The sequence below is a fragment of the Myotis nattereri genome (genome assembly GCF_964212035.1).
Source record: "Myotis nattereri genome assembly, chromosome: 4".
Lineage (NCBI taxonomy): Eukaryota > Metazoa > Chordata > Mammalia > Chiroptera > Vespertilionidae > Myotis > Myotis nattereri.
In genome coordinates this window covers 68,080,244-68,093,446 of record NC_138079.1, presented here as the reverse complement: position 1 = coordinate 68,093,446, position 13,203 = coordinate 68,080,244, and the positions used below count along the sequence as shown (strand labels likewise).

Here is a 13,203-nt window from a genome sequence, read left to right as displayed (position 1 = left end):
TCTGCATCTTCTCCAGCACTTGTCATTTGTTGATTTGTTGATGATAGCCATTCTGACAGGTGTGAGGTGGTACCTCATTGTTGTTTTGATTTGCATCTCTCAGATGATTAGTGACTTTGAGCATGTTTTCATGTGTCTCTTGGCTTTCTGAAAGTCCTCTTTCGAAAAGTGTCTAGGTCCTTTGCCCATTTTTTGATTGGGTTGTTTATCTTCCTTTTGTTAAGTTGTATGAGTTCCCTGTAAATGTTGGAGATTAAACCCTTATTGGAGATAACATTGGCAAATATGTTTTCCCATGCAGTGGGCTTTCTTGTTGTTTTGTTGATGGTTTCTTTTGCTGTGCAAAAGCTTTTTATTTTGATGTTGTCCCATTTGCTTATTTTCTCCTCAGTCTCTCTTGCCCTAGGATCTGTGTCTGTAAAGATATTGCTACGACATATGTCTGCAATTTTGCTGCCTATGGAGTCTTGTAGGGGTTTTATGGTTTCCGTCTTACATTCAAGTCCTTTAGCCATTTTGAGTTTGTTTTTGTGTATGGTGATCTAGTTTCATTTTTTTGCATGTATCTGACCAAATTTCCCAGCACCATTTATTAAAGAGGCTGTTTTGACTCCATTGTATGCTCTTGCCTCCTTTGTCAAATATTAATTGAGTATAATGGCTTGGGTCAATTTCTGGATCCTCTATTCTGTTCCATTGGTCTATATGTCTGTTCTTGTGCAAGTACCTGGCAGTTTTGAGAACCGTGGTTTGGTAATAGAGTTTGATGTCTGATATTGTGATCCTTCCAACTTTGTTCTTCTTTCTCAGGGCAGCTGTGGCTATTCAGGGTCTTTTTTTATTCCAGATGAATTTTTGGAGAGTTTGTTCTAGATCTTTGAAATATGCCGTTGGTATTTTAATAGGTATTGCATTGAATCTATAGATTGCTTTAGGTAGTATGGACATTTTAATGATGTTGATTCTACCAATCCATGAACATGGGATGTTCTTCCATTTGTTTATGTCTTCCTCTGTCTCTTTTTTCAATGTCCTGTAGTTTTCTGAGTACAGGTCTTTTTTTTTACTATATTTTATTGATTTTTTACAGAGAGGAAGGGAGAGAGAGAGTTAGAAACATCGATGGGAGAGAAACATCGATCAGCTGCCTCCTGCACATCTCCTACTGGGGATATGCCCGCAACCCAGGTACATGCCCTTGACCGGAATCGAACCTGGGACCTTTCAGTCCGCAGGCCGACGCTCTATCCACTGAGCCAAACTGGTTTCGGCGTGAGTACAGGTCTTTTACATCCTTGGTTAAGTTTATTCCTAGGTATCTTAATTTTTTTGGTGCAATGGTAAATGGATTGTTTTTTTCATTTCTCTTTCTGAGAGTTCATTATTGGTGTATAAAAAATGCCATAGATTTCTGGGCTTTAATTTTGTACACCGCTACATTGCCAAATTCATTTATTAGATCTAGTAGTTTTTTGACGGAGTCTTTGGGTTTTTCTATGTATAATATCTTGTCATCTGCAAATAAGGATAGTTTTACTTCTTTTCCAATTTGGATGCCTTTTATTTCTTCTTCTTGTCTGATCGCTATGGCTAGTACTTCTAGTACTATGTCAAATAGGCGTGGTGAAAGTTGGCATCCTTGTCTTGTTCCTAGGGGAAATGGTGTTAGTTTTTGCCCATTGAGTATGATGCTGGCTGTAGGTTTGTCATATATGGCTTTATTATGTTGAGGTATGATCCCTCTATTCCCACTTTGCTGAGAGTTTTTATCAAGAAAGGGTGTTGGATTTTGTCAAATGCTTTTTCTGTATCAATTGATATGATTATGTGATTTTTGTCTCGCAGTTTGTTTATGTGATGTATCACATTTATTGATTTGTGGATATTGTATCATCCTTGCATCCCTGGAATAAATCCCACTTGGTCATGGTGTATGATCTTTCTAATGTATTGCTGAATCCAATTTGCTAGAATTTTGTTGAGGATTTTAGCATCTATGTTCATCAAGGATATTTGAGGTTCTCTTTTTTTTGGTGTCTTTATCTGGTTTTGGGATTAGGGTAATGCTGGCTTCATAGAAAGAGCTTGGCAGTGTGCCTTCCTCTTGAATTTTTTGGAATAGTCTGAGGAGGATAGGTTTTAGTTCTTCTTTGAATACTTGGTAGAACTCCCCTATAAAGCCATCCAGACCAGGGCTTTTGTTTGCTGGAAGATTTTTGATCGTTATTTCAATATCTTCAGTAGTTATTGGCCTATTCAGGTTTTTTGATTTTTCTTGGTTGAGTTTTGGGAGCTTGTATTTTTCTAAGAATATGTCCATTTTGTTGAGGTCAGTGGTTCTCAACCTTCCTAATGCCGCGACCCTTTAATACAGTTCCTCATGTTGCGGTGACCCCCAATTTCATTGTTACAAATTGAACATAATTAAAGCATAGTGATTAATCACAAAAACAATATGTAATTATATGTGTTTCCGATGGTCTTAGGCAACCCCTGTGAAAGGGTCGTTTGACCCCCACAGGGGTTGCGACCCACAGGTTGAGAACCGCTGGTCTAGGTTGTCCTTTTTGTTGGAATAGAGTTGTTCATAGTATTTTTTCATAATGTTTGTATTTCTTTGGGATCGGTTGTTATTTCACCTCTTTCATTTCTTTTTTTTTAATTTTTATTTTTATTGCTTAAAGTATTACAAAGGGTATTACATATGTCTCCTTTTTTACCCCGCCTTCATCTCTTTCATTTCTGATTTTGTTTATTTGGGTCCTCTCTCTTTGCTTCTTGGTGAGCCTGGCTAGAGGTTTATCAATCTTGTTTATCCTTTTAAAGAACCTGCTCTTGGTTTTGTTGATCTTTTGTATTGTGTTTTTGGTCTCTATTTCATTTATCTCCATTCTGATCTTTATTATTTCCTTCCTTCCATTTACGCTAGGCATTTCTTGTTGCTCTCTCTCTAACTCTTTGAGTTGTAGGGTTAGGTAATTTATTACCATTGTTTCTTGTGTTTTGTGGTAGGCTTGTAGAGCTAAGAACTTCATTCTCAAGACTGCTTTCACTGTGTCCCATAGATTTTAGATTGTTGTGTTTTCATTCTTGTTCATTGCCATGATGCTTTTTATTTCTTCTTTGATCTCTCTGGTAACTGAGTCATTGTTTAATAGCATGATATTTAGTCTCCAGGTTTTTGATTTTTTTGTTTTTATTGTAGTTGATTTCTAGTTTTATACCATTGTGATCTGAGAAGATGCTTGGTATGATTTCTATCTTCTTGAATTTGAAGAGACTTTGCCTGTGATCCAATATATAGTCTGTCTTTGAAAATGACCCATGAGCATTTGAGAAGAATGTATATTCTGTGGCTTTGGGGTGAAATTTTCTGAAGATGTCAATTAATTCCATCTGATATAGTGAGTCATTTAGGATTGATGTTTCTTTGCTGAGTTTTTGTTTAGAGGATTTGTCCAATGGTGATAGTGGGGTATTAAAGTCCCCTACTATGACTGTATTGCTGTCAATCTCTCCCTTGATATCCTCCAGAAGTTTTTTTTTTATATATTTGGGTGCTCCTATATTGGGTGCATATATGTTTACCAGAGTTATTTCTTCTTGTTGGATTGCTGGATAGTATTATGAAGTGGCCTTCCTTATCTCTTGTTATGTCCTTCACTTTGAGATCTGATTTGTCAGATATTGCTACCCCAGCTTTTTTTTTTTTTTCATTTCCAGTTGCCTGAAAAACCTTTTGCCATCCTTCACCATCAGTCTGTGTGAGTCCTTTTTTCTAGGTGGGTTTCCTGTAGACAGCAGATATGTGGGTCATGTTTTCTTATCTACTCAGCTACCCTATCTTTTGATTGGGCCATTTAATCCATTCACATTTAAAGTTGTTATTGATAGGTACTTGTTTGTCGTCATTTTTATTCTTTACACCTGTGTTCCTTCTTCACTTCCTATTTCTTCTTTTTACAGTAGACCCTTTAGCATTTTTTGCATTGCTGGTTTGGTGGTAATAAACTCACTAAGTCCTTTTTTGTCTGTGAAGCTCCTGATTTCCCCCTCAATTTTGATTGATAACCTTGCTGGGTACAGTATTCTTGGATTCAGACCCTTCCTTTGCATTACTTTGTATATTTCATTCCATTCCTTTCTGGCCTAATGTGTTTCTGTTGAGAAATCAGTCGCCACTCTGATGGGGGATCCTTTGTAGGTAACTTTCTGTCTCTCTCTGGCCGCTTTTAAGATTCTTACTTTGTCATTGGTGTTTGCCAATTTAATTATAATGTGCCTTGGCGTCGGTCTTTTGGGGTTCATTTTGTTTGGGACTCTGAGCTTCTTGGATTTGTGTGAATTTTTTCTTCCCTATATCAGAAAAGTTTTCTGTCATTATTCTTCAAACAGGTTTTCTATTCCTTGCTCAGTTTCCTCTCCTTTTGGCACCCCTATTATGCGGATGTTGTTTCGTTTCATGTTGTCCCAAAGTTCCCTTAGGCTCTCCTCCTGTTTTTTAAGTTTTTTTTCTAGATGCTGCTCTGCTTGGGTATTTTTTCCTACCTTGTCTTCTAACTCAATGATGCGGTCCTCTGCTTCTTCTAGTCTAACATTGATGCTTTCCATTGAGTTCCTTATAGCAGCAATGCCATTTTTTATTTCTTCTTGGCTCTCCCTCATTTCCTCTTGGTTTTTACACATATTGTTGAATTTGTCTTCCGTTCTTTTCAGCGACCTTACGACTCTCTGAATTCTTTCTCTGGCATATTGCTTGCCTCCATTTCATTTACTTCCTTTTTTGGTGATACCTCCTTTTCTTTCATATGTGGGCAGTTTCTTTGTCTCCCCATGATCTCTCTTCTTCAGGTGTCTGGTTTTGTAGCTCTCTCTTTTCTGCGTTGATTTAAAGGCACAAAATACAACACAACAAGGCACAACGCACAAGGCACTGAGCACAAATGTATTCACGATACTAGTAAACCCAAATAAAGGTGACCACTAGAGAAAAGAGAATTAGGGGATATGAAAGAAAGGAAGAAAGAAGGAAGGAAGGAAGGAAGGAAGGAAGGAAGGAAGGAAGGAAGGAGTGCAAAAATGATATTGAGAAAAGGGGAAAAAAGTAGGAGGGAAAAGAAAGAGAGTAAAAAAAGAAGTGGGGAAAAACTATATGGGGAGAGTTCTCCAATAGAACAACCACTAATCCCAAAAAATGCAAACAACAAAAGCCCAGAGATGAATGAAACTACATACAACAACTAATAACAAGCGAGGAGAGGAAAAACAAGCAAAAAATAAACAGAAACAAAAACAAAAAAAAGAGAAAGTCTCACAAATAAGCACAAAAAACCCCCAATCTAATCAAAATCAAGCAAACAACAATAGGACAGAGAGAAAGAAAGCAAATCAAAACAAAATAAAATACAAAAACCTATAACAAAAAAACCCCACAAAACAAAACAAGAATAATAACAAGAACAGCAAAAACAAACGAACAAACAAAAAAAGGGAGGAGAAAAAAGAAAAAAAAATTGGGTAGTAAAGAAAGAGGAGAGAGAGGTGTGTATGGACTTAGAGCAGGGGATCGGAAATTAGATATATAAGTAGGATAAATTTTTAACGGGGTAAAAAGAAGGAATAGGTAAAATCTAAAGCAGGAATAGGGTAAGAGAAACAGAACAATAAAATGGGAAAAATGAGGAAGAGCGTGTTGACATAAAGGTAAAGTTGAGATAGAGTAAAATGATGTTAAAGGAAAACTGAAAATAGAATGTAGAACACTAATCCCTAAATAAAATAAAGAGAAAATAAAATACTTTTTTAAAAATAAAGGTAAAATAGTAGTAGTAATAATACTGATTAAAAATAAAAATATAATAATTAAAAAGGTAAAAATCAAGTGAGAAAAAAGAAAAACAATTAGTTTTTTAGTTAAAAGATGAAAAAATAAAAATGTGCAGTAGTGAAAGTCATTTACTTCCTCTACTGTTCTGTTTGTCACGCCTGTTTCCTGTAGGTAGTCAGGACAGTATTGAAGTTTCCTGTGTTCCACTGCTCCTCTGTATTGTAAGCCACAGTCCTGATTTTCAAGCAGGCAGTATTTCTTTGTTTCTTAGATTCCTTTATTTGTATTTACACAAGGGTCAATTTGCGATTCCACCCCTGGGTGGCAGTGTTTCTGAATTGACCTCTGGGGCTATAAGTCCTCTCTAGCCAGTATTTAGCTTTTGTTTTCCCTGTCACACTTAATACTGGTTTGGGAGAATGGACTGCCCCAGAGCTGATTCTCCCCACTCTGATCCCCAGGTTCCACAGAAACAACTTTCCCCTGTAGTCTCTTAGAGTGTCCCCAATTGGGTGATCCTATGTACTGGGCTTAGTAATCAAAAGCAAGGATTTAAACAGAAAAAAAGAGCCAGAGTAAGTGCACGAACTTGCAGCTTTTACCCTTGGCACTGCATGCTTTTTTCCCTGGCACTAAGCAGCCGGCACACTGGTAAAAATTTCAGTCTGCCTTTTTGCGCCCAGTCCAGCTATGGGTTGATTTTTACAGTTCACTTCTGCCAGCAGCCCTGCGGATCCCCTTCCACATTTGTGGGTCATGCTAGCCCCAACGGCTGCAGATTTTGTGGGGTGCAGACTTCCTGAACCTCTAAATCCCATTCGCGCATTTCTCTCTCGGGCCTGGATCGCAGACCTCACCTTTCCCTAGGCGAAATCTGACCTTTCCGTGAGAAGGTGCAGAGCTCATCCAAGTCTGCGTATCACACTGCTAGAGATCCAGTGTTCCTGGGTTCACAGCTGGTTGCTGGGTGTTGTGGTTGTAGAGGCCCGGGCTGTATAGACTTCTGATAACAGCCACTCTCCCCTTCAAGATGGCATGGTCTCTGCAGCATAGCTGGTCGCTCCAGGAGAAATTTCAGCAGCAGTGGAGGCTGCCCAGTCAGGGGAGCCTGGTCTGGCAGTCCCCAACAGTCCCTTGGAGTATAGCTGTCCCTCACCCACAAATATACACTCCCCGTACATCCACACACTCTCTTTTTGTTCTCCCTCTCACACTATCTTGTAGTCTGCCTTCCCGTCGGCAGCCATCTTCCTATCTAGTTCATATTTTTGATATGGGTATAGAATTCTAAGTTGGCAGTTATTTTTCTTTATTGCTTTTAAGATATTCTGTTGATTCCTGACTTATGTTTTTCCTGATGAAAACTTCCCTGTCAGTTTAACTGTTGCTCTTTTGCAGGTCATTTCCACCTATTCTCTGATTTTAAGATCTTCTCTTTGTCGTTTGTTTTCAGCTTTTGCACTAGTGTGCTTCAGAATGATTTTTAAAAAGAAATATATCTTACTGATTTTAGACAGGAGGGAGAGGGAGAAAGAGATAGAAACATCAATGATGAGAGAGAATCATTGATTGGCTGCCTCCTGCACACCCCCTACTGGGGATCGAGCCCACAATCCAGGCATGTGCCCTTGGTGGGAATTGAACCTGGGACCCTTCAGTCCTCAGGCCGACGCTCTATCCATTGAGCCAAACCAGCTAGGGCCAGAGTGATTTTTTAAAAAATGTATCTTGGTGTTTTTAAAACTTATTAAATTTATACTTTAATCTCTGATCAGCTTCAGAAAATTTTCAGACTTTAACTTTTTAGGTATTGCTTTGGGCCAGTTTTCTTTCACTAGAATTCTGGTTTTAAGTATGTAACTCTTCCGACAACATTCCCTCTTTCTCTTACAGTCTCCTGCTTTGCCATCCCTTCACCTCCATGCTTCTTTTATTTTCTTGTTCACTAGTTTTCTGTTCAGCAGTATGTAGGCTGCTTTTAAAGCCACCCACCGAGTTTTTCAGTTCTAGAATGCACATTTGGTTTTTTCTTTTGTAGTTTCCAATTTCCTGTCTCATTCTCAAAATTGTTTTTTAATTTTTCTGAATATGCTAAGCATATTCTTGTTAAAATCTGTGTTTGAAAAAATAAAATAAAATCTGTGTTTGATAAGTGTATTATCTTGATCTTCTGTTGGACTTTTCTATTAGCTCTTAGTTCTCTTGGTTTGTCTGTTATGGTTCCTTTTTTTCCCTTCTGTCCATTATTTTTGATTGGAAACTAAAAACGTTATGTTGAAGAATCCTATATAAAAAAAGCCCAATATGCTAAGTGTCTGGTTGTCCTGTGGGCCATTCAACCAATCAAAGTGTAATGCTAATGATATGCTAAGGCTGCTCAACCGCTCGCTATGACATGCACTGACCACCAGGGGCAGACACTCAGACCGGTAGGTTAGCCTGCTGCTGGAATCCAGCCAATCGGGACTGAGCGAGATGGGCCGGACACGCCCTGGAGCCCTCCCTCGGTCCCTCCTGGGCTAGCCAACCTCCTGGGTCTCTCCCCACTCTGATTGTGCACCAGTGGGGTCCGTCAACCTGGCCTGCGCCCTCTTGCAATCCGGGACTCCCCTGGGGGATGTTGGAGAGCCAGTTTTGGCTCTATCCCACAGGCCAGGCCGAGGGACCCCACTGGTACACAAATTCGTTCACTGGGCCTCTTGTATAAAAAAGAATTTGAGCCTTAGTATGATAATATCTTCTTCTAAATAGTATTTGTATTTGCTTTTTGGTTTTTTATTATGTATATGAGCAGTCCTGGATTACTTTAATATTGAGGTGATTAAAATTGGTTTGTAGTTCCTATGATGTTTGCAATTCACCTTAACTTCTATAGTATAGACCTTCAGAGCTATAACCCAAAGTGTAGGGGGATTTTGAAATTCCCTTCTTTTTCTTTTAATGTTTTAATTGATTTTAGAGAGAGGGAGAGAGATTTAGAAACATCACTGATGAGAGAGAATCATTGATCAGCTGCCTCCTGCATGCCCCCCACTGGGGATCGAGCCCACAACCCAGACATGTGCCCTGATTGGGAATTGAACCATGATCTCCTGGTCATAGTTTGATGTTCAACCATTGAGCCACACTAGCCAGGCTCAAAGTTCCCTTTTCAGTGGGCTCTGGACTCCAACTTCTTCTCTAGCTCTGTATGGTTGTCAAAAGCTCTACTCAGTTTTTCACTTGTCTCTCCAGAATTGGTAGCAGCCATTGAGGGAAGCTTCCCTAAATTGTAGGCTTTACTTTTCTTATTTTCTTTACTTTCCTGGATGTTGTTCCCTTGTTAGCTCTTAAATGAAGTCAAATAGATTTTTAAAAATACATTTTTTCAGTTTTTTTAGTTCTTAGTGGGAAGGTGATCATATTACCTCTGCCAATTCTAAATGTGAAAGTCTTCCTTATTCTTTTTTTTTAAACTAACATTTTTTTTTCTATATATGGGGCATTCAAAATATGTATATTCTGTATTTTCCCAATACATCAACTCAAACAAAACTGGCTTTTGCTGTATAATTATTCTTGATTTTGTTAGTGAATAGAGAATGCCATCTAAGTCTTCTCTTTTATGGGGCAGGCAGAAGTATAATTGTGAGTACACAAAATACAGAGTTTATTCTTGTATTATTATTAATTATTGTATTTGCATATAAACACCTGCAAACCTACTTTTGACCACCCCTGAATTTATATTTCGTTTACATTTTCATTTCTTAGAGAAAAATAAGAATATTAGGAATTCCTAATTCAAGAGTTTAAAAAATATACTTTGTGTAGTAGTTATGTTTAATTGAAATTATTTTCAGCAAATTAACATCAGTAGTTTGAAGTTCTGTACTCTTTCAGTGCTTGGTTACCATACATATTGCTAAACATTCTATCAGACACCATTCCACTGTAGACCACTGAAATCCTGGATCAGAATAAACATATCCAAATAATTAGTCCCTGTAGATACTATTGAAGACTAAACTTGTGGAGAGATAAAGTCCTAGTCTATTATTATCGTTACTGTTTGGGAATTTTAGTTATAGGTTTAAACCATTTTGTTAGTATACATGCTTTGTCCAGGGTCCCCAGGGCCACCCCCATGTTTGGAGGTGAGTTAGCATATAATTGTACTCACAGCTAAGACTTATTACAGTGATGTAATAAGGAGATGCAGATAGATCATAATGAGAAAGGCACAGGTGGGGTCTAGAGAAATCTGTATGTAGGGTTTTTTATGCTCTCTTCTTCTCATGAGAGGTCACAAAGGTTACAATCTTCCCCTAACAACACAAATGCATGTGTGCAATGTTTCTGCCTAGGAAATCCCATTAGAGACTCAGAGCCCAAGATTTTTATTAGGTCCTGCTGGTCATGTAGGCACCCTTTCCTGAGCACATACCCAAAATTCTAAACTCTCAGAAGGAATGCAGGTGTTCAGCATAAACTGCATACGGTGAGCCACCTTTATCATTTAGGAAAAGTTTTATGTATGTCTTTGAACTGTTTCCCAGATGGTTGTCAGATTCCAGCCAATGGCTTTGCAGGCAGGCCTTTCTTAGGATAGCTGTCTTCAGCCAACTGTGTTATAAGCTTTTCTGTACACATGCCTAAAATGACTAATTGTTGAGATTTTCTGTAAACATTGTATGTGAATATCAAAGGCCTCTGTAATAATTTTTGTTTTGGTAATTAGTAAAATGTTTATTATTAAACTTACGTAGCTAAACAGTTCGGTGGTTATAACGTCTTAATATGTTTTATACATGTTTTTACTAATGTGCCAGTGCCTGTTGTCAGTTTTAATCCATATGTGGGAAGAACAAGACAGTGTTAGAACATTTAGTACATCTAAAAAGACTGTTTAAAAATTAAATTATAGTGGGAAATAATCTATTATGAAAAGACACTTCAGATGTCTCCTTTTAAAGTTCATATTGAACCACCCACATATTTTTCAGATTTCAGTGGACTTGTTTTTCTATGGGAGCTTTTTGAGGAAAGTACTTTGCTACTAAGAATTTTGATTAAACAGTTCTCTTGACAACCAGAAATAATTTCTGACTACTATTAGAATCAAATTGGAGAATCTTAGCTATTATGGACTAGATTTCTTATTTCCAAATATGAAAGCTGACCCAGGAAATTAAGTGACTATCAGCAAAACTGTGAATAGCTGGTTATTTTCATTTCATTAGGTTTTAGTTATAGATATGCACCTGGAAACATTATTTAAAAATATCAAGAGGCCATGGATTAATTTTGAATTTCATTCTTGGATATCTTTTCATGCCTAATTTGGTCATTTCATTTTATTTATTCAACAAATTTAACAAGTATTTTTTTAATCCTTGTTGTGTGTCAGACACTAGTTTTAGATGCTCGGTATCAGTTTATTTATTTGTAATCAAATTAAAATCTGTCCTATTAAGGGTAGGTTGGAGCTGCCTGTTATTCTGTAGGTTCTTAAGTATATGCATTTATTACATTGGATCCTGGTCCCTCAAGATATTTTATCTCTTTTTTTTCCTCCCCTTAAGGTAATACTGCATTGCATGATTGTGCAGAATCTGGAAGTTTGGACATCATGAAGATGCTTCTAATGTATTGTGCCAAGATGGAAAAGGATGGTTATGGAATGACTCCCCTTCTCTCAGCAAGTGTGACTGGTCACACAAATATTGTGGATTTTCTGACTCACCATGCACAGACTAGCAAAACAGAGCGGATCAATGCTTTAGAGCTTCTGGGAGCTACATTTGTAGACAAAAAAAGAGATCTACTTGGGGCTTTAAAATACTGGAAAAAGGCAATGAACATGAGGTACAGTGATAGGACTAATATAATTAGCAAACCAGTACCTCAGACACTAATAATGGCTTATGATTATGCCAAGGAGGTAAACAGTTCGGAAGAGCTAGAAGGTCTTATTGCTGATCCTGATGAGATGAGAATGCAGGCACTGTTAATTAGAGAACGTATTCTTGGTCCTTCTCATCCTGATACCTCTTACTATATTAGGTATAGAGGCGCTGTCTATGCAGACTCTGGAAATTTCAAACGATGCATCAACCTATGGAAGTATGCTTTGGATATGCAACAGAACAATTTGGACCCGTTAAGCCCAATGACCGCCAGCAGCTTATTATCTTTTGCAGAACTGTTTTCTTTTATGTTACAGGATAGGGCTAAAGGCCTGCTGGGTACCACTGTTACATTTGATGATCTTATGGGAATATTGTGCAAAAGTGTCCTTGAAATAGAGCGAGCTATCAAACAGACTCAGTGTCCAGCTGACCCCTTACAGTTAAATAAGGCTCTTTCCATCATTTTGCACTTAATTTGCTTGTTAGAAAAAGTTCCTTGTACTCTAGAACAGGACTACTTCAAAAAGCAGACTATATACAGATTTCTTAAGCTGCATCCAAGGGGAAAGAATAACTTCAGCCCTCTTCATCTGGCTGTGGACAAGAATACTACATGTGTAGGGCGGTATCCTGTTTGCAAATTTCCATCTCTGCAAGTTACTGCCATACTGATAGAATGTGGTGCTGATGTGAACGTCAGAGACTCCGATGACAACAGTCCCCTACATATTGCTGCTCTGAACAACCATCCAGACATCATGAATCTCCTTATCAAATCAGGTGCACATTTTGATGCCACAAACTTGCACAAACAAACTGCTAGTGACTTGTTGGACGAGAAAGAAATAGCTAAAAATTTGATCCAGCCCATAAATCATACCACATTGCAGTGTCTTGCTGCTCGTGTCATAGTGAATCATAGAATATATTATAAGGGGCATATCCCAGAAAAGCTAGAGACCTTTGTTTCACTTCACAGATGATAATTTGACTGTATTTTAGCACTGTTAAAGCACGAATTATTAACAGTTGTTTCATAAATGAGCACTGTTGTGATAACACCAGCATTCATTTAGCTTGATATCATCGTGCTCTCATTGGCTAAAACATTATAAGCATCAAATTTACAGGATTGGTTTCCCAGTATTTACTATAAATATACCATATAATATATTGTTTGTGAATTATTGAAAAATGTAATGTCATAATTCAAATTTCTAAAATTGTCTGCCAAAGGCTTATTCATTCTAGTTTTGTTTGCTGTTGGGTGTTTGGGGCAGAGTTAACCATTCTTCAGTGGTATCTTTATACCCTTCTGGTTTGTGAATTTTATACAATTGAAGGTCTTTCTTTTCTGCTTTTTTCCAAGCTTCTCCCATTTTCACTTTATATTTTTTCTAACCATTTCTACTTATCATTTCCCCATCCCCTTATGGACCCATAAACTTTATGTACAAACTTTATGGACTTGTTACCATATGCAGT

The 13,203-nt window shown here is 37.7% G+C and overlaps 1 protein-coding gene across 1 annotated transcript in view; it reads left to right on the top strand.

The window, feature by feature from the left end:
- Positions 1-12,952, top strand: part of FEM1C (fem-1 homolog C) — a 36,198-nt gene extending 23,246 nt beyond the window's left edge. The window contains exon 3 of the mRNA XM_081090199.1: positions 11,392-12,952. Coding sequence (XP_080946325.1) covers positions 11,392-12,701 — 1,310 coding nt within the window. The 3' untranslated portion in view covers positions 12,702-12,952. The remainder of the gene's footprint in view (positions 1-11,391) is intronic.
- The last annotated feature ends 251 nt before the right edge of the window (positions 12,953-13,203 follow it).